This window comes from Petaurus breviceps, unplaced genomic scaffold, assembly GCF_028583685.1.
Source record: "Petaurus breviceps papuanus isolate PSGF00001 unplaced genomic scaffold, PetGlider_PUasm1.0 37, whole genome shotgun sequence".
Classification (NCBI taxonomy): domain Eukaryota; kingdom Metazoa; phylum Chordata; class Mammalia; order Diprotodontia; family Petauridae; genus Petaurus; species Petaurus breviceps.
The window spans coordinates 58,915,725-58,937,719 of record NW_027186296.1 but is presented as its reverse complement, the minus strand read 5'-3'; the positions used below and the strand labels follow the sequence as shown (position 1 = coordinate 58,937,719).

General features: G+C 39.0%; 1 protein-coding gene across 2 annotated transcripts in view; it reads right to left on the bottom strand.

The window, feature by feature from the left end:
• RGMA (repulsive guidance molecule BMP co-receptor a) overlaps positions 1 to 21,995 on the bottom strand; it is a 53,126-nt gene that overhangs the window by 22,088 nt on the left and 9,043 nt on the right. For both annotated transcript variants that reach the window (XM_069098515.1, XM_069098516.1), the window contains exon 2: positions 8,694 to 8,821. In XM_069098515.1, coding sequence (XP_068954616.1) covers positions 8,694 to 8,821 — 128 coding nt within the window. The remainder of the gene's footprint in view (positions 1 to 8,693; positions 8,822 to 21,995) is intronic.

Sequence of the window (21,995 nt, the reverse complement as noted above, 5' to 3'; positions counted from 1 at the left end):
AGAGAGAGAGAGAGAGAGACAGTCAGAGAGAGAGAGAGAGAGAGAGATAGAGAGAGAGAGAGAGAGAGGTCTTTCAAAAAGATCTCATTTTAGGGATGTAGCTTATATCTGCCTATACTCAGGCCAAGGGATCTTCACTGACAAGGAGGCAAACTGTAGGTTTACACTTATCAACCCCTACCTAACCATGATATTTCTTTCCTTAGTCAGCTGCTCTGCTTAGTGTTGGAGAAAACCCACTGCCTTTTCTTTTTTTTTTTTTACCCACTAGATGTCCTAAAAGTCTTAATGTATTTCAAACTCTAAAAGCTCATATGTGTGAAAGTATACTATGAATAAGGGTATAACAGATGAATAGACTATGTAGCCTGCATGTGAATTAATGTTTCACTTCTCTCATTTAGGTGCAAATAAGACCTAAACTGCCTTTCTAGTTATCTGGATGATAGCAGGGATGGATGGAAATAACAATATAGGTGAATGATTAATTCTTTAAATAGTTACCAAATGCCTTTCAAAAACAGAAATCGGTAGAAGAAGGGGTGCTCAGAAGGCTGGCTATACTTATCTGGTCACGATGAAAATATTTGTTCATCTCTGCAGCAAGAGCTTCTTTCAGAGACCTCCTTTGAACTGTTAATCAAGCACAATCTTTTGCAATAATCGCCTGATTACTATTGCCTTGTTTGCATAACAAAGAAGCCCAATAAAACTTATTTCACTGGGCACAGAGGGGGTGTGAAAGATCAACTCTGAGAAAGGAGTCTTAGGAATTCCAAAAACTACTCCAGAGCCTCAACTCAGGAATAAAGACAATGCAATTTGCCATCAAGAAAAGCCCAATAGACCAATAAATTACCCATGTGCAAAGGGATTAGATCTGGTTTCAGTTGCATGTTAGGGGGAGGTAATGAGGGGAGAGAAAGAAACCTGCCTCTCTTAAAGTGGCAGAATTCACTTTGAATACAAACTTCAGAATGGAAATTCCTTTTGCCTAAACTCTACCCATTCTAAAGCAACTTCCTCCAATCAATCAACAAATATTTACTGAGTGCCTACTATGACAAGGCAGTGTTCAGGATGCAAAGTCATACAAAATAGGGTCTTTGTCTTTGGTGAGTTCACAAAACAGTAACAAAAATTAGGCTACCTATTAAAATATTTTTAAAAACTTAAGTGATGTGACACTAGTAATAAACTATGTATTCACAGCATGTAGAAAAGAAAGACACATAGCTTGCTGGGTTATTCAATGAAAGTATCCCAGAGAAAGAAGATGGGGATGGGGTAATTTTGAAAAGATGCGAAGGAAACAGAATAAGCCAAAGCTCAAAGGTGAGAGAGTACAAAGTATAGAGCTCATGGATTAGAACAATGGGTTCATGTTAGTAAACAGCGGTAAATAAGGTTGGAAAAATAGACTGAAGCCAGACTGTAAAAGGACTGAATGCTAACTAAGGAATTTGGGTTTTATTTGGTAGGTACTGGGGAGCTATTGAAGATTTTTTTCATGTGGGAAGTGACATGATCATAGTGATGTCTATCTGTATTTCCTTTCTGTAGCAAAAATTATATTAAAAACAGTCACCTCGAGTAATATTGGATTACATAAAGGTTGAAAACTCTTCTTCTAAATTGAAAAATTTAGACCAGAAATAAAAAAAGGGACTAAGATGGGTGTATTTTATGGGTCTCATAGTTTAATATTCTTCAAGTTATTTTGTGCAGGAGAATGGCAAGGTATTGCAAGAAATGATACCCTAAATGGAACATAGAGGAATACATCTTTCCCAATACACCAATGGCCCTGAGGCCTTAGGAGCCAAATCATCATAACAAAAACTCACATTTACATTGAAGTTTAAGATTGGCAAAGTGCTTTCCTCACCCAGGTCTTCTGAGGAAATAGAAGTATTAACTTATTTTTTTTTGAAGAGGGGACTGAGATGCTGTGCAGTTAAGTCACTTATTTGTGATCATACAGTCAGTAATTATCTGAAGCAGAATTCAAATCAAGGGCTTCTGACTTCAGGTCTTTGGGGGTCCAGGCAGGCTGGAAGTAAAGTGGATAACCAGGGAAACAAACTCTTTTCTCCTATTCTATTCCCTGTTCTCAATTCCTAACCTCAATACATCTATCTGAAAGTTGTGCCAAAAAAGAGAAGTTTATGGAATTGACACACTTTTTACCACTGCCATGGAGGAGACAGTGATAATCAATTTTTAAATATCTTCTCTTAGAGATTATTGACATTGGTTGACTCTAAGGACCCTTTGCTGTTCTTATTCCTCAGGCTCTGTGTACACTACAGTAAAACTTTCAAGAAATTTGCTGTCCACCATATTGGCAGTGAGTTCCTATGACCCAACATCTAGGTGTCTGACATAAGGTCTAAAAAGAAACACAACCAAGACTGACTGACTGAAACATTTTCTCTAAAGTGTTGACCTGGTGTAGCAGACCTTGCCTTAGTTGCTTATCACAAACCCAATCTTTATCAACTCTACCATCCCCACCCTCCTGGCTGAGAATCAACACTACTAATGATCACTGACACCCCAGTGATTCCATTTGGGGTTTTCAGAGTTCTTAATAACTAGCCTAGAGGGGAGGGGGAAAAAAGAGGATTTTTTTTCTTGGTGAGTATTATTCAAGGGGTTAGGGGATGGGGATAGGGATAAGGGAGGGTTAAATTATTGCTATGTGGCTCCCTAATGAGAGCATGCAGAATAGGCTGAATGCCATTTAACATGACAAGGCACGACCAAACAACCCCATCCATCAAACCCATCCAATACTCTGGAGACCAACCACCTCTCAGCCTGGATTCCCAGACATTGTTGTGCTCTGGCTACCACAAATGACAAATCATTGGAAGAAACGATATCCTAAGTGGAATAAAAGAGAACACAGCTTTCCAAATCTGCCAAATGGACGTGGGGGGTGGCATGGGGGGAGGCAAAGAAGGTTAACTAAGAACAGAGCCTAGGATTGTCCAAAAAATTTCCTCTCAACACTGAGAACCCAAAGTTGGAGCTAGAGCTTATCTGAAGGGTGGATGTGAACTCTCTTGCTACAGGGCAGCTGTGAAGATGGTAGGTGGTTAAGCTGCCCCTCTGTTCCATCACAAGAACATCTGAGGGGAGAAAGGTGATTTTCAGGTTTGTGGACTGTTCAAAAAACTCACAGGCAGGTAAGATTAATAATACTTTTACAGGGACTACTTTAAAGAGTGACCTTCTCATCTTGTGTCCAAGGCACTCCCCTTATGTATCTGCCTTCAATCCTAAATATGTATGTGAGAATTTAGGGCTCATTTGCTTAGTTGTATCATCTTAAAAGTCATTTGAACCGGCACCCTTTTACCTAGATTTTCTTCTCATTCCCAACTGTATATGAGAGAAGAATAGCAGACACCTTCACTGCTGCTGCAATACTCAGAATTCATTGTGCACAGTGTCAATCAAACATCAAGTCCTTGAACATTTAGTAAGGTCTATTATGCAGGTATTGTGGGTAATATTCCTCAGCAGAATGCCTTTGCTTCTTTCAGGGACACGAAGAGAGAAATATTATTATAATGAACATTTTGGTAATTTTAATAATGGACTAAATGGTGCACAGAATGAATAAATAAGCAAAACCCAAAGGACATAAATGTAATTGAGACAAATTTGCACAATACATTCTTGCCAGTTTGGGTACTGGCTTATCTGTGGGTGAAATCTTCCTTTTTGTGCTATAAGGCCAAACTGTGGCTTTGGGGCAGGAAAGTACTAGGAAGCTAAATCCCAGGAAAATGTTCTAAATCCCTTCTCTCCCTTTCTATTCATTTTCCCCAACCCCCTCCCCATTATAATGTCTTACTTGTCTTAGATGTCTTATAACTCAAAATCAACTGTTTATCTTTTCTCTGAAATTTGTCCATTTCATGCTTGCTACTTTAAAGTGTAAAAACATGCTTTCTCTCTTTAACGGTTTGTCTCCAATTTAGATTGTGAGTTCCAAATTATGTTAAGCAATTACAGCATAATTTAGTGATAAACTAATTATAAGCACAACAGTTCAAGAAGGCTATAGGCAGGAGTTTGGACTTCAGCTGGTTTTTAAGTGACGTGTACAATTTGGATAAAGAGAGGACTGTACATTTCAGGCAGAGGGAAGTAGCTGGGATTCAGAACCTTGAGAATTTTGCAAGATGGATGATGATAATCACTTCCCTTTCAGACCTGTTGAGCTCATACCATCTGTTAGAATGCTTACCACATCTGAGGTGCTCAAAATCACTCACTGATGACTGCTCTCTGCTTCAATATCTGTCATACTTTCCCACACACACCATTTACTTAGGTTTCTAGCTCTGTGCCTACACATATCACACTGCAACTCAATCCCACAACCCTTACAGTTAGAGAGAGTGCAACAGACTCATAGTCAAACCTCTCTGTCTGACCTCACAATTAGGTCCCGAGTACAGCAAAATGCTGTCTGCAGACATTTGTTATTATGCCCCCTGCAAGCCTATGTAGATGGCAGTAGTGTACAAAGTAGTACTATGGACTATGGATGTGCTGCTGCTGCTGTGTTTTGAACATCTGGTTTTACAATTGGACATAATCTACCCCTTTGCTTTATAAACAAACTTCTTCTGGGGCAACAGCGATTGGGTGAGTAGGTTTTCTGGAGTACACAGTCATCTTTAGGTAGTAGGGCTATCCTAGTATCTCAGAGTTGGAATCCAGAGGCCATGGAATCCAGTTCTTGCCTGATGTGATTCCCCTCTCCGACACCCCTCTGATAAGTAAGTGGTCTACAACCTCCACTGTAAGAGCTCCAGTGACTTGAAATGACTTACCTCCCAAGGCAGCTCATTCCATATCTGGACAGCTCTAATTGTTAAGGATATTATTCTCCACCATGAGACTAGGTCTTTAACTTTTACCCTACCGGTCCTAGTTCTGCCTACTGGGACTAACTGGAACAAGTCCGGTGGTAATACTATAAAAAAGTTATGCATCAGTGTGCCTCAGTCTCCCCATGGAAGACTAACATTTCTAAAAATACTTGGAGCTGAGAGGGCAGAGGGAAACTGAAGACCATTTTACAGTATAAATAATTAAACGTGGATCCACGAATATGGATTGTACCAATATTTGATAGATTCCTGTCCTAAATTTCTTTTAATGTAAAGGTCACAATGTAAAGGTCACGTTAGTTTTTAAAACTTAGGGATAGTGACAGGACCTGTGATTTAACTGGCACTGTTAGGAACTGTTCTCTTTCAGCCAGTATAGGTCAGCCCCCTTCTGTGCAATTTGCTGTTTGTTGGTCTGGAGCCTTGAGAGGTTAAGTGATGTGCCCAGGATCAAGAAGCCCGTACGTAGCAGAGTTGGAAGACCTAGGTTCTCCTGGTTTTAAGGCTACCCCCTAACCACTGTAACATTTTGCCTCTCAAATTTAAAATATGGGAACTTGTTATTAAAGTACAAATAGTTCTTAACGAAAGGAGACAATGGTACTGGATAAGGCTAAGTTCTAGTATGCATGGAAGCAAAGACATCTTCATCTACCCAACTGTATTCAATGTGATTTGTACATCCATGAGTCTAATACTTCCTTCCATACACATTTATTAAACCATTTACACTTACCCTTTTAGCCCTTGGCTACATTTGTCTGAGTTTCTACCTTTAGGGTCACTGTAACAGTAGGGCAGAAGATACAACTATGTGGAAGGCTGGGGGGCGGGGAGTATAGGTTTGTACTTTGTTCACAGGGCCTTCATGAAACCCAATCTTTCAAACCCCAGCTCTTCTCCCCTCAGGCTTCTAATTCCTGACCTGTAGCCTTCCTGACACAATTCCAAACCCTGCCCTCTCCAAAGCCAACGAGGTAGAACAATGCCAAGAGTAAGAAACTTTGTCTTTTTTACACCGGAAATTAGCCACCCAATTCCTCTCAGTAAATAAACCAGCCTTTTGACCAAGGTCTCCTGATAATGAAATTCAGAACCCCCAGGTTATTTAGTTCGTAGATCTCCACAGCTCAATCATCAGTAATGTGGGCATCTTTGGCTTTAAGGGGAAAAAAATAAAGCAAAAACTACAGGAAAAGAACAGAAGAGCTATCTAATATTTGCCAGGTTTTAGTTATTAATCTTGGAACATAAAAGAAATGGTGCATTTCAGAGCAATGATAAAACCAATTTAAAAATGAGAAATTTCTCAATTACCTTCTACCAATATAAAGAGAACCTCACTCTCCTTTACTCCATTACTCCAGTATTGTCCCAACCACAAAACATTCTGCCACCTTCCCCTATCTCCTTGACCAGGAGGACCTTATTAAGTGCTGTCACTTTAAGAGTCTGGAAGGTGTTGTTTTAACAGCCTCTAAGCCCCCCTTCTCAATTTCAGCTTAGAGCTGAGATCACATCCCCCACTGCAGCTAAGAGACAAAAGCCATTTATCAACCTATCTGATAAACTTCCAATGGGCTGGATCTTTATCTAGACTAAACTGCCTAGATGCATGTGAACTACAAACTTCTACTTCTGAGAAAGTAGCAGTTAAAAAAAAAAATGAGCAGACCGTCTTTCTCATCTCTTGGCAGGGCATTGGATTACTTCCCCCCCCCCCTTTTTTTGGATTACTTTCTTTTCGTAGACTCTGGCTGTGGGTGGGGGGAATCATGCCCTCAGAAAAAGAGGGCCATCCAATCTGGATCCTCAGAGAATAGGGCATTGATTATATTCAATGAGGAATACGAAGGAATTGGCGGGGCAGGGGCAGAAACTACTTTGGGGGCATAGACTTTCAAAATTGGGTCCATACAGGGCATTCAGCTAATCTTTATAGCCAAGCTTTCTTAAATGAGTCTGGCTTCAGGAAATAGGTTGAAACTCCATCTCAGTCTTGTGCCACCTCTAAGGGGAGCACATCTGTTGTAAGTGTTGAAGGAGAAGGCAGAGAAGAGAAGAGGGGTGGGGTGGAGTGGGGTGTACTGATCATACTCCCATCTCTCCAACCCCCACTTGAGAAGAAGCACATGGAGTGTGCAATACTGTGACCAGCTAGCTACAAAGAGTCTGGATTTCCCAGTTTTGCCAGTTTTTTGAAACATATTTGGCTGATGAGGAGAAAAACAAAACAAAACAAAAAAACCCAAGAGCCTAATATCAAGTTCTTTCTTGTACAGTATTTAACTCTGATCTTGAAGCAGAGAGGCAGTAGAAAGCAGTTATGCTGCTTAGAAATGCCATCTGACCTCAAAAGCTCTTAAGAAAACTTTTTTTTTTTTGGGGGGGTGTAGGTAGGTAAAGAAACTAGAACTTAAAACATCACAATGAATCTGAACAGCCCCTATATTTGGATGCCAATGCTTTCTGTTTGTATTTTTAGCAAGTGAGAAATGGGCATTCAAAAACTTTAGCTGGGGTGCTCAAGTTCTGAACAACATGTGGCAAAAATGAAATAAAGTTTTATGAAACATTAAAAAGAAAACAGACTATGGGATTTAAGTTTCATGCTTTTTTTTTTCCTCAAAGAAAAAAAAAAGCGGTAAAGAAACCGGAGAGTTTTGGAAGGAACAAATCCCCCTCTGTGGAGTTGGTCTCCCTTCCCCCAACAAAAACAAGAGCTCAGGGCTCGGAGGAATTTGAAGGCAGGGATCTGCCAAAAACATTGTGAAAAACTATGGGGGATTCATTGGAAACAGATGGGCTTTTTCAGCTTTAATTCTGAAATTCTCTCCCTTTCTGACACAATAAAAACAAACAGGGGCAACTCTAAATGTTATCAAACAAAAAGATTAGCCTGTTTTCAGCTGAGTCTGTAACCTCCCTGAATGGGCAAGTGTGTGAGGGGAGAATGTAATGGCACTGAGGTGTGTGTTTTGAAGGGGGATATTGGGACACAGGCAAGAACACACAAGAGAAAAAAAAAATCTAAGGTGTCTACTGTAGACCTCTGCTGTTTATTTCTGGGAGGGCTCCCAAAGCCAGAGCAGAGGCATCCCTTCTAATTTGAGTTGAAGGGTGAGTGCCCCACGGAGGTAACGCACACGTAAAATCTCCTCCGTACCATTCAGACCAAAGTTTCACGGCAAAGATGAGTCAGGAAAACAAAGAGTTAATCAGTATACGCCTCTTTATTTTCTAGAGTGATTATAAAGTTCCCCTCACACCCCCCCCCCGCCCCCACTGGGGGAACTTCCAAACCACAACCTCATTTTCAAAACTGAGACAGAAAAGATTAGATTGTTCATTTTCTCATTTCTGTCCCTATTAAAGCCCGATTGAGAAACATCCCCCAAAGGGTCTTCCTTTTCTCAGCGCGCTAGCATTGGTCTTGGTCAGGGAGAGTTGTTTTTCTACATCTTACAACAGCAGGGCTACGCTCCTTCCCATAGCTAGCTCTCTCCCTATCCATAAGGGGACCATCTATTTCCTTCTCTGAATGACTAATGTGCAAGTAGAGGGGGAAAGATATACAGGAGAGAAATGGAGAGAAACAAAGACTAAGGGGAGAAGAAAAACAAACTATTGAGAGTGTTTAGAAAGCTTAAGCTCCACCAACTAATGAGCTTTCAAACATGTGGCAAACTGCTGCAGGATGGCCCAGGAAACTGGGGCTCACTCCCCTGGGCTCGGGACAGTTTCGGTCTACCGTCTAGCAAAAGAGTTCTTCCTTACCTGCAGGGAAGATGCAGAGAAAGACAGCGAGGGTCTGCAAGAATCCCAGGGCTGTAGGTGCTGCCCCTCTCCCCATACCCATCCATCCAGCTCGGTCTTTTACCACTATCCTCTCCCTGGAAGAAGAGCTTTTGTAAAAAAGGAAAAGAAAAAAAAAGGAAAAGGAAAAATAAGTCACTCCGCAGAAAAAGCCAAGACTTGCTCCTCCACCAGGAGAAACAAGCTGAGGAGGTTCCAGTCCACCTCAGCCAGTACTGAAAGATTGGAGGTTTTCTCCCTTTCCCTCCTCCTCTTTTCCTCCCCCTTCCTCCTCCCCTTTTCTCCACCCCCTCCTTCTCGCAGTCTCTTGTCTCCTCCCTCCTCCCTCTCCTCCTCCTTCTCCCTCTCCCCCTCACTTCATCCCTCCCCCTTCCACTCCCCCCTTCTCAAACAGCCCAAACCACCATCGATCATTTCGATTCCCTTCCAATGTCTACAGGGCTCTTCCTTTCCCCAAGCCTCCACCCATTAGGAGCTGGTGCCCCGCCTCCTAGCACTCCAGTTACACAGAGCAGAAAGCTGCAATACAGGCCCCAGGGTGGGAGGCTGAAAGGGGGCGGAGGAAGGAATTCATCCCATGTTCTACAGTAATATGAAAGAGGGAGTGAGAGGAGAGATCTGACTCACAGGAGGGGCGCAGCCCCAGCACCTCCTGGCTTCTACACCCCCCCTTCCCATTCTCTCCTCATTTTCTATGCTCCCCTAAAGAAAATAGACATTAACCAAATAGGATGGAAAGGGCCCTATCTCTTCTGCTATGCTATAACACATGAAAGCAACCTCAAAGATATCCCCAAGAGCAGTGTGATCATCCTTGGGTGACTTGTGGATCAAATCTATTCAATAAACAAACTACAATCTTTCCCCTGCCCCCACTCCCTAACTAAAAATTGAGCTGTGACCTGGCAACATCTAACCTTTACCGTCAATAATCTAGCTTCTTACTGATTATTTGGCTGCAGAACCAAATCCAGTTTAGTAACTGTGGTTTGTGATACTATGCAGGCCTGACAACTGCAAGATTTGGTTGTGTAGAAAACTGTCCAGATATAGCATCCATAAAACAACAGAAACACAGATGATGCCCAATAATGCATGGCCATTACTACACTTGAAATAGTCACCATACCAACCACTAAAACTGGGTTCCTTAAAATTTAAAACAAAAAACCAAATGGAGTCTTTCTATGACATTGAAAGGCATTGGTTATGGATAATAAGACCATCCTATCTATGGGCACAATTCACTTGATCTCTCTGAATCTCATTTTCCTCATCTGTAAAACAGAGTTAATACTTATCCTATCATTCTCACAGGATTGTTTGAGGATCAGATGTAATAATGTTTGTAAAGCCAGATATCTTATAAATGAGAGTTATTAGTAGTATCTTTATTCTTTGAGTCTTTTCTTAGTGGTTTCCAAGGTCAATAACAGTAGGTTTGCCCTAAGATCATTAGGTCTTTTGTCAATTTACATGAACTACACAGCATTGTATTAAAAGTATATATACACATATGTATATATTCACATGTACTTTATACATAAATATATATTGACATACACTATACACAAAATATATTTTCACATACATAAAATATGTACACACAATACATACAAGGATACATACATACATATTATATATAATTTTTTCAAATGTTCTTCAGGGTGAAGCACGAGGAAAGAGAAGAGGAAAAATAGTTTTGGACAAAGTGATTCCTCTGCTCTTTTTTCCAATTCTACTCACCCCATTCACCTTTACCTCAAGCCTGTTTGTCCATCAAAAAATTATTCTGCAATATAGTGAGTCACAAAGCTGATCATATGCAGAAATTCCACTGCTAAAACTTTATCTTAAAAATATGATAAAAGACAAATAGACTTGTTTAAAATTATTCATAGATGCTCTATTCGTAACAACAAAAATCTAGAAGTCACTTGTAGGTACAAAACTGGAGAATGGCAGAATAAATGATGTTATATTTCCAAATTGATGAAAATGAAGGGTAAAAAGGAAGTGTGGGAAGATCTGCCAGAACTGAAGACATATTAACTCTGGTGGAATGTAAGCATCTTCAGACCAGGGACTTAAAAAAAAAAATTCAGCACCCAGATCAATACCCTCCTCGAACATAGTAAGTAATTAATAAACTTCTGTTGAATATAATTAGCTATAACTATATTTTCAAAAAGAAGGAAAAATAAGGAAAATAAAGTCAGATTTGTAGTACTTCAGAAAGATCTAGATAGGAGATTCAAAGTAAAAGCATTTTTCCCCCTTCTTGGTGTATTTTTCTTGTTTGTTTGTTTTGCTTTTTGGAGGACAATTGGAGTTAAGCCACTTGCCCAAGGCCACACAGCTAATTTTTGTGTTAAGTGTCTAAGGTCGAATTTGAACTCAGGTCCTCCTGACTCCAGGGCTGGTGCTCTATTCACTTTGCCACCTAGCCTCCTATGTGTATTGCTAATTCATTTGATTCTACCCTGCTCAAACCTAAGGGTTTTATGTAATATCTGACTTTGTAGTTTATATTTGTATTTTATTCTTCCTGATGGGTATAAATTTTTCAAAACTTAAAATCTGATTTTTAAAATTTGTGTGTTTTGACCCAGTTTAAATATTTCTCTCATGCTTCTATCAAACCCATTGGTCTCATCTGATGAAGGCCACACAGGATGAAATGCTATTTTAATTTTTGGCTGCAGTTAATATGTAGGACTGAAAGGGAAGAAATGTGCAGTCTAGAAGTGAGGGAAGGCAGTTTTGTTTATGAAGCTGGTTTCCAGCTGGTTTGATTCAGAGAGTTTTTTAACCTGCACTTTGCAAAATAGGTAAAGAAACTAATATTTGGTTCAGTCTCTGTTTGGAAAATTGAAGATGTGTTTTGCTAGGTTTGAAACATCACTGGTCAAACTGTTCATATTTCCAACCAAGTTTACAGCGACCGGCTCTGAATGCAGTTTCCACTGTGTTCCCATTAATCCTTTCATGACAGAAACTGACAGGCTCTAATGGTAGCCCCCAATCTTAAAGCAAAAAACAAACAAAAAACAAAACCCAAACAAATAAGATTTATTTTAGACAAGAATTTGACAAAGGCTGGGTTTTTTCTAAATGAAAAAAACCCTCTCAAGACAGATTTGAGAGTGCCATTTCTAAATTTTGTAACTGTTACTTAAGATTCAAAATCACTGACTTTGTAGAGTTAAAGGGTAGTTAATAATCATGAATATTCAAGAAAACTATGGCATACTTAGGCAAGCTTAAGCCTGGTTTGCCAAATAGCACTCAAGTGAGCTCCCCCTCTCCCAAAGATCAATCAACACCATTTACTTGGTGTGATATTCCTTTAACACACTAATTCTAACCTCTATGTTAATGGGAGGGAATTGATGCAATAGCATTAATGGATGACAACACAGATAAATTGTTGGCCCATACCCAACTCCACCTCCCAAGACCACCACCTCCTAGCACAACTTGGGATGTAGTAGAAGGAGCAGAGTTCAGGAGACCCTGAAAGGAAGAGCTCTGACATATGACCTTAGGCGAGGCACTTAAATTCTAGCCCTTTTTTTCTTCATCTGCAAAACCAGGCCGTCAAATAAGGAATTCATCGGCAGAACAGAGTTCAGCTGGAGAGAGGGAAGCCCGCAGATGGTGAGGGTTCCAGGGCCTTTGGCTGGGAGGCTGAGATTTTTGAGGGAGTCTTTATTCTTGTGGCATCTTCCCATCTGAAATGTTTTCCTCTTCTAACTACAAAGGGGGAAATTTGTATTAACAATGCTATTTCTAGATCACCAGAATTAAATGCCTGAGTTCAAGCAGAAATACACTCTGACCTCCACAGGAACTAAACCTCAGAGACTTAGGCCTCAGTTCTCAGGATCTTCCATTTCCCCTCAGTCACATGTGGGGCTTTGTGTTCCCCAAATTCCAGTTTCTGCCCCAGGGAGAATAAGACCTCAAATGAGAAAATGCACATAAAAGCACTTTGCAAATTGCAAAGTTATATAAATGTTGGCTATTACTATTATTATTACCTCAGGGGCATTCCCTTGCTCTCCCACTCATTCGATAAAGATTTCCCTATGATTTAGATCATACCCAGAGAAAAGAGGATAAATGATTTCACAGATGAGGAAAATGAAGCCCAGAAAGGTTAAGAGACTTGGCCAGGTTCACACAGCTAGTAAGTGTCTGAGGCAGGATTGAAATGGAAATCTTCCTTTCTGGTTCTAGTGCTCTACAATTCTAGGATTAGCCCAGTCTTAGATCTGGCTCCTACCACCCCACCTAACCTCTCAATTAGAATTCGCCTATATTGATATAAGATTTTGCTAGCTTTGTGATCTACTTCACTATGGTTTTTGCCTTCTTTTCCAGGATTACCTAGATTGTAAACTTCATGAGAGCAGGAACAATGAATAATCTTTGTATCTCATGCCGCTGTGTGATGCTTTGCAAATCGCCCCCTCTTCCCCATTTGAGTGAGGTCCAGATCTGTGTTTTCATTGGTTTAACACAAGGGTGAGCAAATTATATTTGAGGGCCAAATCCAGACCACCTGAACAGCCTCGAGCTAAGAATGTTTTTTACATTTTTGAATAAGTTTAAAAATGTAAAAAAAAAAGCCTTCTTAGCTCCTGGGCCTGTACAAAAGCAGGCAATGGGCTACAGTTGGCCCAGCAGGCAGTTCTTTACTGATCCCTGGTTTAAGAAGCTCCTGGTGAGGAAAACTCCTATCAATTGAAACTAGCAACTGCTCAGCAATTTATAGTCTTAGAAAGTTGCCTGGAACAATGAGAGGTTAAATGATTTGACTGAGGACACACAGCTGGTATAATATGTGCCAGAGGTTGGTCTTGAAATCCAGGTTTTCTTAATTCTGAGATGGCTTTCTTTATTCACCACACTCTGCCCCCCACACTTAATAGGTTTCTAATAAATGCTTGTTGAATGAATGAATAACCTTGGCTTAAATACCATGTGTGAGACTCTGTTCTGCCTGCTCTTTACCTCACCCTATCTGTCACCTTGGTTTTTCTCCTGGCCTGAATTGAGAGGGATGAAATCTCTTCCTTCTCAGACAGTGCACCACCTGCCCAACTGTTACTATAAGATAGGATCTTCTTCACATTCCTCCCACCTACTACCCACCTTGTACTAGCCTTTGCCCACTTGTTAGCTTTCAACCAGTGCAGTCTGGGCAAGGGATTACTGGCACTCTACCTGCAAGCTAGTTTTGTGTACCTAGGACATTTCATTGGACCTCTTTGCTCCAAACTCACCATCATCTAGATCAGAGTATAGAAAATTCAGTTCCAAAGAAGTGCACTCTGGGTGATGACTAATCTGAAGAATATCTCCTATGCAGATTAAAATAACCAGTTTGTTTAGTAAACTTTTCTTTTCACTGGTGTTCTAAAGGGCCTTTGGTGTGGAACTCTGTCATTTTGAAAATCTGAATATATTACACCCCAGGTTTCCTTTTTCTCTATTCAGATGTTTGTAACCTGAAGTTTTTGAACATAAAAAAGCAAACAACTCTTGTTAAAGGTTGGTTTCCTTTTAATCCCATGTATTTTTATTTTATGCATTTAAAAACTGTATTGCTAATAGGATCACCAAATTGTCAAAGAATTCCACAACATGCAAAAAAAAAAAAAAGATTAAGAACCCTTGGTCTAGTTTACTTTTTAAAAAAAGCTCCTTATAGAAATCTAGTAGGCTTGATTTCTTCTTGCAAACCATGTTGTCTTTTCCCTCAAAATTATGATTACTTAAATTGTTCAAGGATTAGCATCAATTCATTACAAATAACATGGCTAGAAAATTGGTCTGTAGTTCTCAGGGTCTTTGGAGGTTTTTTTTTCCTAAGTGAACTAAAGCCACAATAACAATGTGCCAGACTTTTGGCACAGACCCCATTTGTAAGAAGTTGCATGTTTTCCCATCAGTTCCACAATTTCACCCTTCATTCTTTCAAAACATAAAGTGGTCTTAGAGATTTACTTCTGAATAGTTGTTTGTCAGGGAAATTTAGGGTATCCATTGCCCTTCCTACTATTCCATCATTTTCTTGTTTTGTGACACCCATTCTTCCTGGGCTTCTAGCCTTGACTCTAGAATAAAATACAAACGCCTCTATTTGATGGTTAAAGACCTTCACAGACCAGTCCCAACCTATCTTTCCAGACCAATTAAAACATTATTTACCTTCCTGAACTCTACCTCCTGCCAAATTGGCTGATGTCCCACCTTCCCCTTTTCTCCCTTTATGCCTTTTTGAGCATTATTCCTCATACCCGGAATTTTCTCTTTTCTCCCTTTAGCTCTTGGGAGCCCAGGTCCCACTAAAGCTAAAGCTCAAATATCACCTCTTTGAAGTGACCTTTTTCTGATTCACCCAGTGGTTAGTCCATCCTCTGCAATGATTTGGTATGTATTTTGTATATATCTTATATTTACTTATTTTGGAACCTTTTGTATTGCTTCAGTTCAGAAGAATGTTAGTTCTTGAGGGCAAGAACTGTCTTACATTTATATTTGTATCCTTAATATATAGCACAGTTCCAGATACAAAGCAGGGACTAAATAATTACTTCTTTGATGGTTGTTTTTAAAAGCTTTTTATTTAATAGCTTTTTTTTTTCTTAAAAAAAAAAGGCCTAATTTTACTAGTTTAAAATTACATTAAATTTTTTTTGGGTACCTTGTACACTATTCTATTTAATATATTTGCTCAGTATACATACATACATACATATGTATATGTGTGTGAGTGTATATATATATATAAGCATATTATATATGCTTTTAGAGGGGGGAAGGTTGGGCAATCGGGGTTAAATGACTTGCCCAAGGTCACATGACTAGTAAGTGTTAAGTGGCTGAGGCTGCATTTGAACTCAGGTCCTCCTGGCTCCAGGGCCAGTGCTCTATTCACTTCACCACCTAGCTATCCCTTGCTCAGTATATTTATTAAACATATGCCATATAGTGTCTCCAGATTGTGATTAATATGTTAACACATACAATAAAATGGTAGTACATAATCTACATAGTATAGACATAAATATGTCAATGTATCAGAGGGTTGAAATTTCCACCAATGTAAAATGAAACCCTGATAATTTAGTAGAAACAATTCAGTTTAGGTGGCATAGTGCATAGAATGCTGGGTCTGGATCAGGGAAACTCATCTTCCTGACTCCAAATCTGGCCTCAGACACTTACTAGCTGTGTGACCCTGGGCAAGTCACTTAACCCCAACTGCCTCAGTTTCCTCCTCTGTAAAATGAGCTGGAGAAGGGAATGGGAAAACCACTCCATTATCACTGCCAAGAAAAACCCTAAGTGGGGTCGTGAAGAGTTGGACATGACTGACAAATTACTAAAACAACAATCCAATCTAATCCAATAAACATTTATTTTAAATGACTACTATAGAGTTAGACACTGGGATCGAAACACAAAAACGTCTTTGCTCTGAAGAAGTATATATGTTCAACTATTAGATAATCCTGAGGGGCTTCCTGAGACATTGTGACTATGTTCTCACTGCTATTAAGTGTTAGAGACAAGATCTGAACATAGTTCCTCATGTCTCCAGGCCTAAACATTGTCTTACTACTTCTCTAGGTTATTACTGGGATACACACTAGGCCTTTTGGTTTCACTGATATAGGGAACTCCCAGATGAGAAAATTCAACTCTACCAATGCAGGCTAGCACCTTCTCTGTATGTCTTAGAGAATTGACTCAGTCAGGTTGTTGTCATTCCTTCTCAGAGAGGACCAAAATGACATCACTAGGTTAGAATCAAGTTAGAGCATGTCTGGACTGGGGCTGATCAGACCAATAGGAGCTCAGAACGCTCTAATACAGGTTGGGCACAAATAGTTCATGTGAACATTTGGGGTGGATTCTATAAATTTTCACATCTCACATTTCTTTTGAGCTACTTCAATTGTGCTTTGCTTGTAGAGCACAACACCTTATTTGATGAAGCCATACCATGCTGGGCAGTCCTACGCCAGTGTCTCCCATGCCATGCAATCAATTCCAAAGTTCTTAAAAAAGACCTTTAGAGTGTCCTTGTATAAATTTTTCTGACCACTATGTGAGTGCTTGCTCTGTGTGAGGTCTCTATATGACAGTTTGTAGGCTAGGTCAACAGAAAGGTTAAATGACTTGTCTAGAGTCGTGTAGCCAGTATGTCAAAGGCAGAACTTGAACCCAGGATGTTCTTTGTTGCTACATAATGTGGCGGTATCCACTTTGCCATGCTGCTCAGACTATATTATACTACATATGAATATAGACTCTATTACATACAGTAAATAATAGCACTAACCAATTTTTCATTTATACTGTACACTAAAATACTGTTATAGTAAGAATCTATAGAAATGATTAAATACCACTTGCAAAAACTGAAGTAGCTCAATGTGTTACTCAATGTGTAAAGGACCAGCATTTCAAAACATTCTAATGCACCTGATAGGTTTATCAGATGAAAAAAATTAACACGTTTTTCATTTACTCAAATTCATTTGTCTAAGAAGAAAAATTAGAAAATTTTAAAAGTCTGTTCTACATCTTCCATCCAAGTAGGAGAATGTTATTTTACTTTCCACCTAAGGAAATGCATCTGCACACTGCATTGGGGTAAAAAAAAGTCTGCAATATTGGAGTAGGTAGGTCTTAGATGATATTGATTCTAAATTCTGTATTACTATTGTACATATAATATAATCTTTCTGAGTCTCGGTTTGCCTTTCTGTCAAAAAAGATAGAACTTCCTCTTCTCCAGAGTTATTTTGTGGAAACAAATAATACATTCAAAAGCTCTTTAAGCACATATAATGCTATGGGAATAGAAGATTTTTTTTTAAAGTGCTTTTGATTTTCTAGCCTCCATTTGAATGATCCATGTGTTCAAGCCTGGTAAATCATTGTATCTCTATTAATAGTAGTGATAAGTAGATCAGTTTGTCTGGAGTGAAAATCTGTACAAGATGGTAATGAAAGATAAGGTCACATAGCTGTCTGTATACTTTTCCATCTTTCTCAATGACACTTGTCTTACAATCTTTCCCTCTATTCCACTCCCTATAGCCACCCTCAGGGAGGTCAATATTATTTGGATAATCGTGACTTGAGCATTTACACTAAGGACACATTTTACACACAAACCTCCCTATTACTCAATTTCCCACTCTACTTCATCACCCTGTGAGGGTGGCCACATCTTATACTTTGGCATCATTCAAAACCTCCAAGATCTTAAATTTTGAATTTACATTACCTGACCACAATCTACTGCCATTCCAACTTGCCAGCTCCCCCATTTCTAAATATGTTCTCCCTAATCTTGATTTGTGGTCTCTTGATTGGTTCTTTTCTCAATTTAATTTATTTATTTTTAGTTTTCAACATTCATTTCCACAAGATTTTGAGTTACAATTTTTCTCCCCGTCTTTCCCCTACCCCACCCCAAAATAGCAAGCCTACTGAATACCCTTTCCCCTAATCTGTTCTCTCTTATATCCTCCTCCATCATCCCCCTAACTTTCTAGCAGGGCAACATAGGTTTCTATACCCCAGTACCTGTATATCTTATTTCCCAGTTGCATGTAAAAAACAAATTTTTAAACATTTGTTTTAAAGATTTTGAGTTTCAGATTTTTTTGATTGGTTCTTTTCTCATAGTATATCTCCCCTTTTCTGGCTTCATTTTATATCCCTACCCAGTCTTAATCCAATACTTTGCCATTTCAACATTGCTTTCACCACTGAATACCCATTATACTTTTGAAATACCAATCATATAGTGTCATACTACCATTCACAACACTTAGTAACTCCAGACACCCACCTTTTCCATTCCTGTTCCTGAATTACCAAGGGCTGTGGAAGGAGGTAATGAAACCATGGTGACTGGGTCCACGACTCACTTATGCCTCATCGGAGTCCCTCACTGCCATGGAAAGGAGATCCTCTGATTCTCTTCCTATGAGCTCCCAATCACATAGTGCCACTGAGACTTTTCTAAATCTTCTCTGTTTTCCTCAGTTCCCTAAATCTACTTCTCATTTGGTGGTTAACCATATTTTTTGCTTTACTGATAAGGTAAAGATAATGATAAAAGATCCCTAATTGCCCTTCTTTATACCTTTAAAATGTTCTTTTTTTAATTTCACCTAAACTTTCTAATATACAGCTACCCTTAGATGATGAAGAGGTCACCATTGCAAACTTAATTCCTCCTCTTGAGACCTTGAGTTTATTCTTTCCTACAACCTCCAGAAGCATGCTTCAGCAGCTATTTCTTCTCTCTTTAATCTTCACCATTCATTCTTTTGTTGCTGCTTACAAATGTTTGTGTTTCCCATCCTAAAACTGCTGTTCACCCTGATATGCTATCAAGGTCTTGTTCTCGTTCTCTCTCTCTCTCCCTCTCTTTCTCTCTCTTCTTCACTGTCAAAACTAAGGGAAGTACAACCTATGGAAGACACCTTCATCAACTGAATTGTCAATCCCCTGCAATTCTGCTTCCATTCCACCACTGAAATTTCTATTTCAAAGTCATCAATGGTCTCTTTATTACCAAATATAGATATCTTTAAAAAAACCAAACTCTTTTTCTCTTCAATCTCTCTGCAATTTTTAATACTGTTGACTATCTTTCCCTCTCCCTTCTAGAAACTGACTCGTATCTTGACCCCTGTGATATTTCACTCTCAATGAAGAACAATTTCAGAATTGCAAGGGATCCTAGTGGTCATCTGCTCCAGATTATACCTGAAAAAGTATCCCTACTATAACATACTAAAGAGTGGTCATTCAGTCTTTAAGGTTTGACGCCAAGTGAACAGAAATTCAACACCTCCCATTTGACTCTGAAGGTGCTCTAATGGGTAAAAAGTATTTTCCTCATATCATACCTAAATTTGCCTCTTCCTAATTTCTATTCATTGCTCCTAGATCTGCCTTCTGGAACCAAAGAGAATAAGTTAATCACTCTTCCATGAATAACCTTTCAAATATTTGATTCTCTCTATATCTCTGACCACTCACTTTCTCTTTCCTTTATTTGCTTCGATTCCTACTTCCATCCCCTAAATACAGGCATCTTCTTTACTTTCTCTATATCCTCTAGTTTAGCAAGCTTTTCTACTCCAAAGGCTTTACATATTATCTCCATGGTGATGTAATGCTTAATAAAGGTTTATTGAATTGAGTTAGGAAGATAATTTGGCAGCACCACAGATACAATGTACAGGACAGTTCTATAGTGAGAGGAGAGTAGTGACTGGGTATTATAAGAATGAGTTACAGTTAACTTTGTAACAAACTCAGCAGTACCTACCACAAGACAGTAACTCTTAGTTAACCTTTAAAAGCTTTAAAAAAGCATAAAAAAGTCTAAGGTAAATTTATATATCTTAGCAGTAATAAACAGATGATGTTGTACACCGGGGATAGTCTTCCCACACACCTATCATGATAAGCTGAATGAGGTTCCCATTAGTGTTCATTTTACATACTCTTCTCCCTTCTAGGTATCTATATTACAGTAAGTGTCTTCTTAAAAAAGAAAAAAAAATAATTGGAAGGCTCTCAAAGATATTAATACTGCTTCCAGTATGTACCAATTAGATTCTCCTTGGGGGCAGGGACCATTTCTTAGCCTTCTTTTGTATCCTGCACAATTACAATTCTGGGACAGAGCATGTAATAAATATGTGATGATTGATTGGCTGAGAGAATTAAGATAAAAGTTTCAAAGATGTGAGAGTTGGTATGGTGTAACAGAGAACACTGAGTTATAATTCAGGAGATTGGGATCTATCTGGTCCTAGCTGTGAACTTGGCAAGTCACTACCTTTCTGGGTCTGAGATTTCTCGTCCGAAAAATAATGGGGTTAGTTGGATTAGAAGTTCTCTTCCAGTTCCACGATTCAACAGCTCCACTGAAATATCCTTTGCTCAGTGACTAATTAGTTTGGGACACTCATTTTCCTCTCCAACTTATTCAACTATTAAGGTAAGAAAGTATATAACTATCTTTAGGGGGTACATATGATTTCACTTGCAAAGTTTCTGGATTTCCTCAGGGGGAAAATTGTTGCAAATATAAACCATCATTTTAAGACTGGGAGTTTATGTTTTAGATGATAAATATGAAATTCTTCTATAATATATAATAATAGGTTTATTTTTTTACCCACGTCATTGATATGGATAACTCCAGTTAGAGAAACTCTTACTACCAATGCTTGCTGGCACTTTCTCTACAATTTCATAGTCTTAGAGAGCTGTCTAGAGAAGTAAATGACTTGTCTTGGGTCACAAAACCAATATGGTCAGAGAAGGACTTGAATTCTGGTCTTTTTGGTTCCAAGGCAAACTCTCTAGCTACTATGGCACACTTCCTACACAGTTTATGAAACCACACCATAAAACTCTTAAGCACTGAATAATATCATATAATCTTTAATGTTACCACATCCAGCACCTAGTACATTTTATACTCATAAAGATACCATGGATTTCCATTTAAACCATTGAGATGATAGATACGCAGTATTTACCTAGCACCATTCTGATATGTTCTTGGGATTATAACTACCTCTGACCTGTTTATCTACTCATAGCAATTGTTTTAAATGACAGTGAGTTTATGTGTATCTCAACCAGAAGAGTTCTGGAGTATTTGGATTAGCGAACAATGTTAGTGCCAAGCTTAAATACCACAGACATTTAGCAAGAAGAATGGATAGCCATGTTATTCATCACATTCAAAATTGTTTAGAATGGCTAATGCAGAGCTAAAATACAGAAGATTCCCTAGCTAGCTATGTGTGTGTGTGTGGGGGGGGAGGGCTCTGAGAGAAGAATGGGAAGAGAGGAATGTATAGGGAAGAGCAAATGTCTGTCTCGGTAGGCAAAATGCTATTCAACTAATATGGAACTGAGTAACAGGGTAGATATATATATTTACTCAAGTCAATACAAGCCAGTGGGAATTGTTAAAATTCTTGGGAAAAAAAATTTAGCATCTGTAATAAGCTGCAACTATTCAATTCCACAAACATATGAAAGGCAGTGTGCTAGCCCAGGGCTGGAAAAACAAAGATGAAAATCAAATAGTTCTTACTTTTAAGGATCTCTCATCCTATTGGGAAAAAAGAAGTTCACAGTTAAATAAAAAGTAATTTTAGAAAGAAAAAAGTACTACAGAAAAAAGAAGTG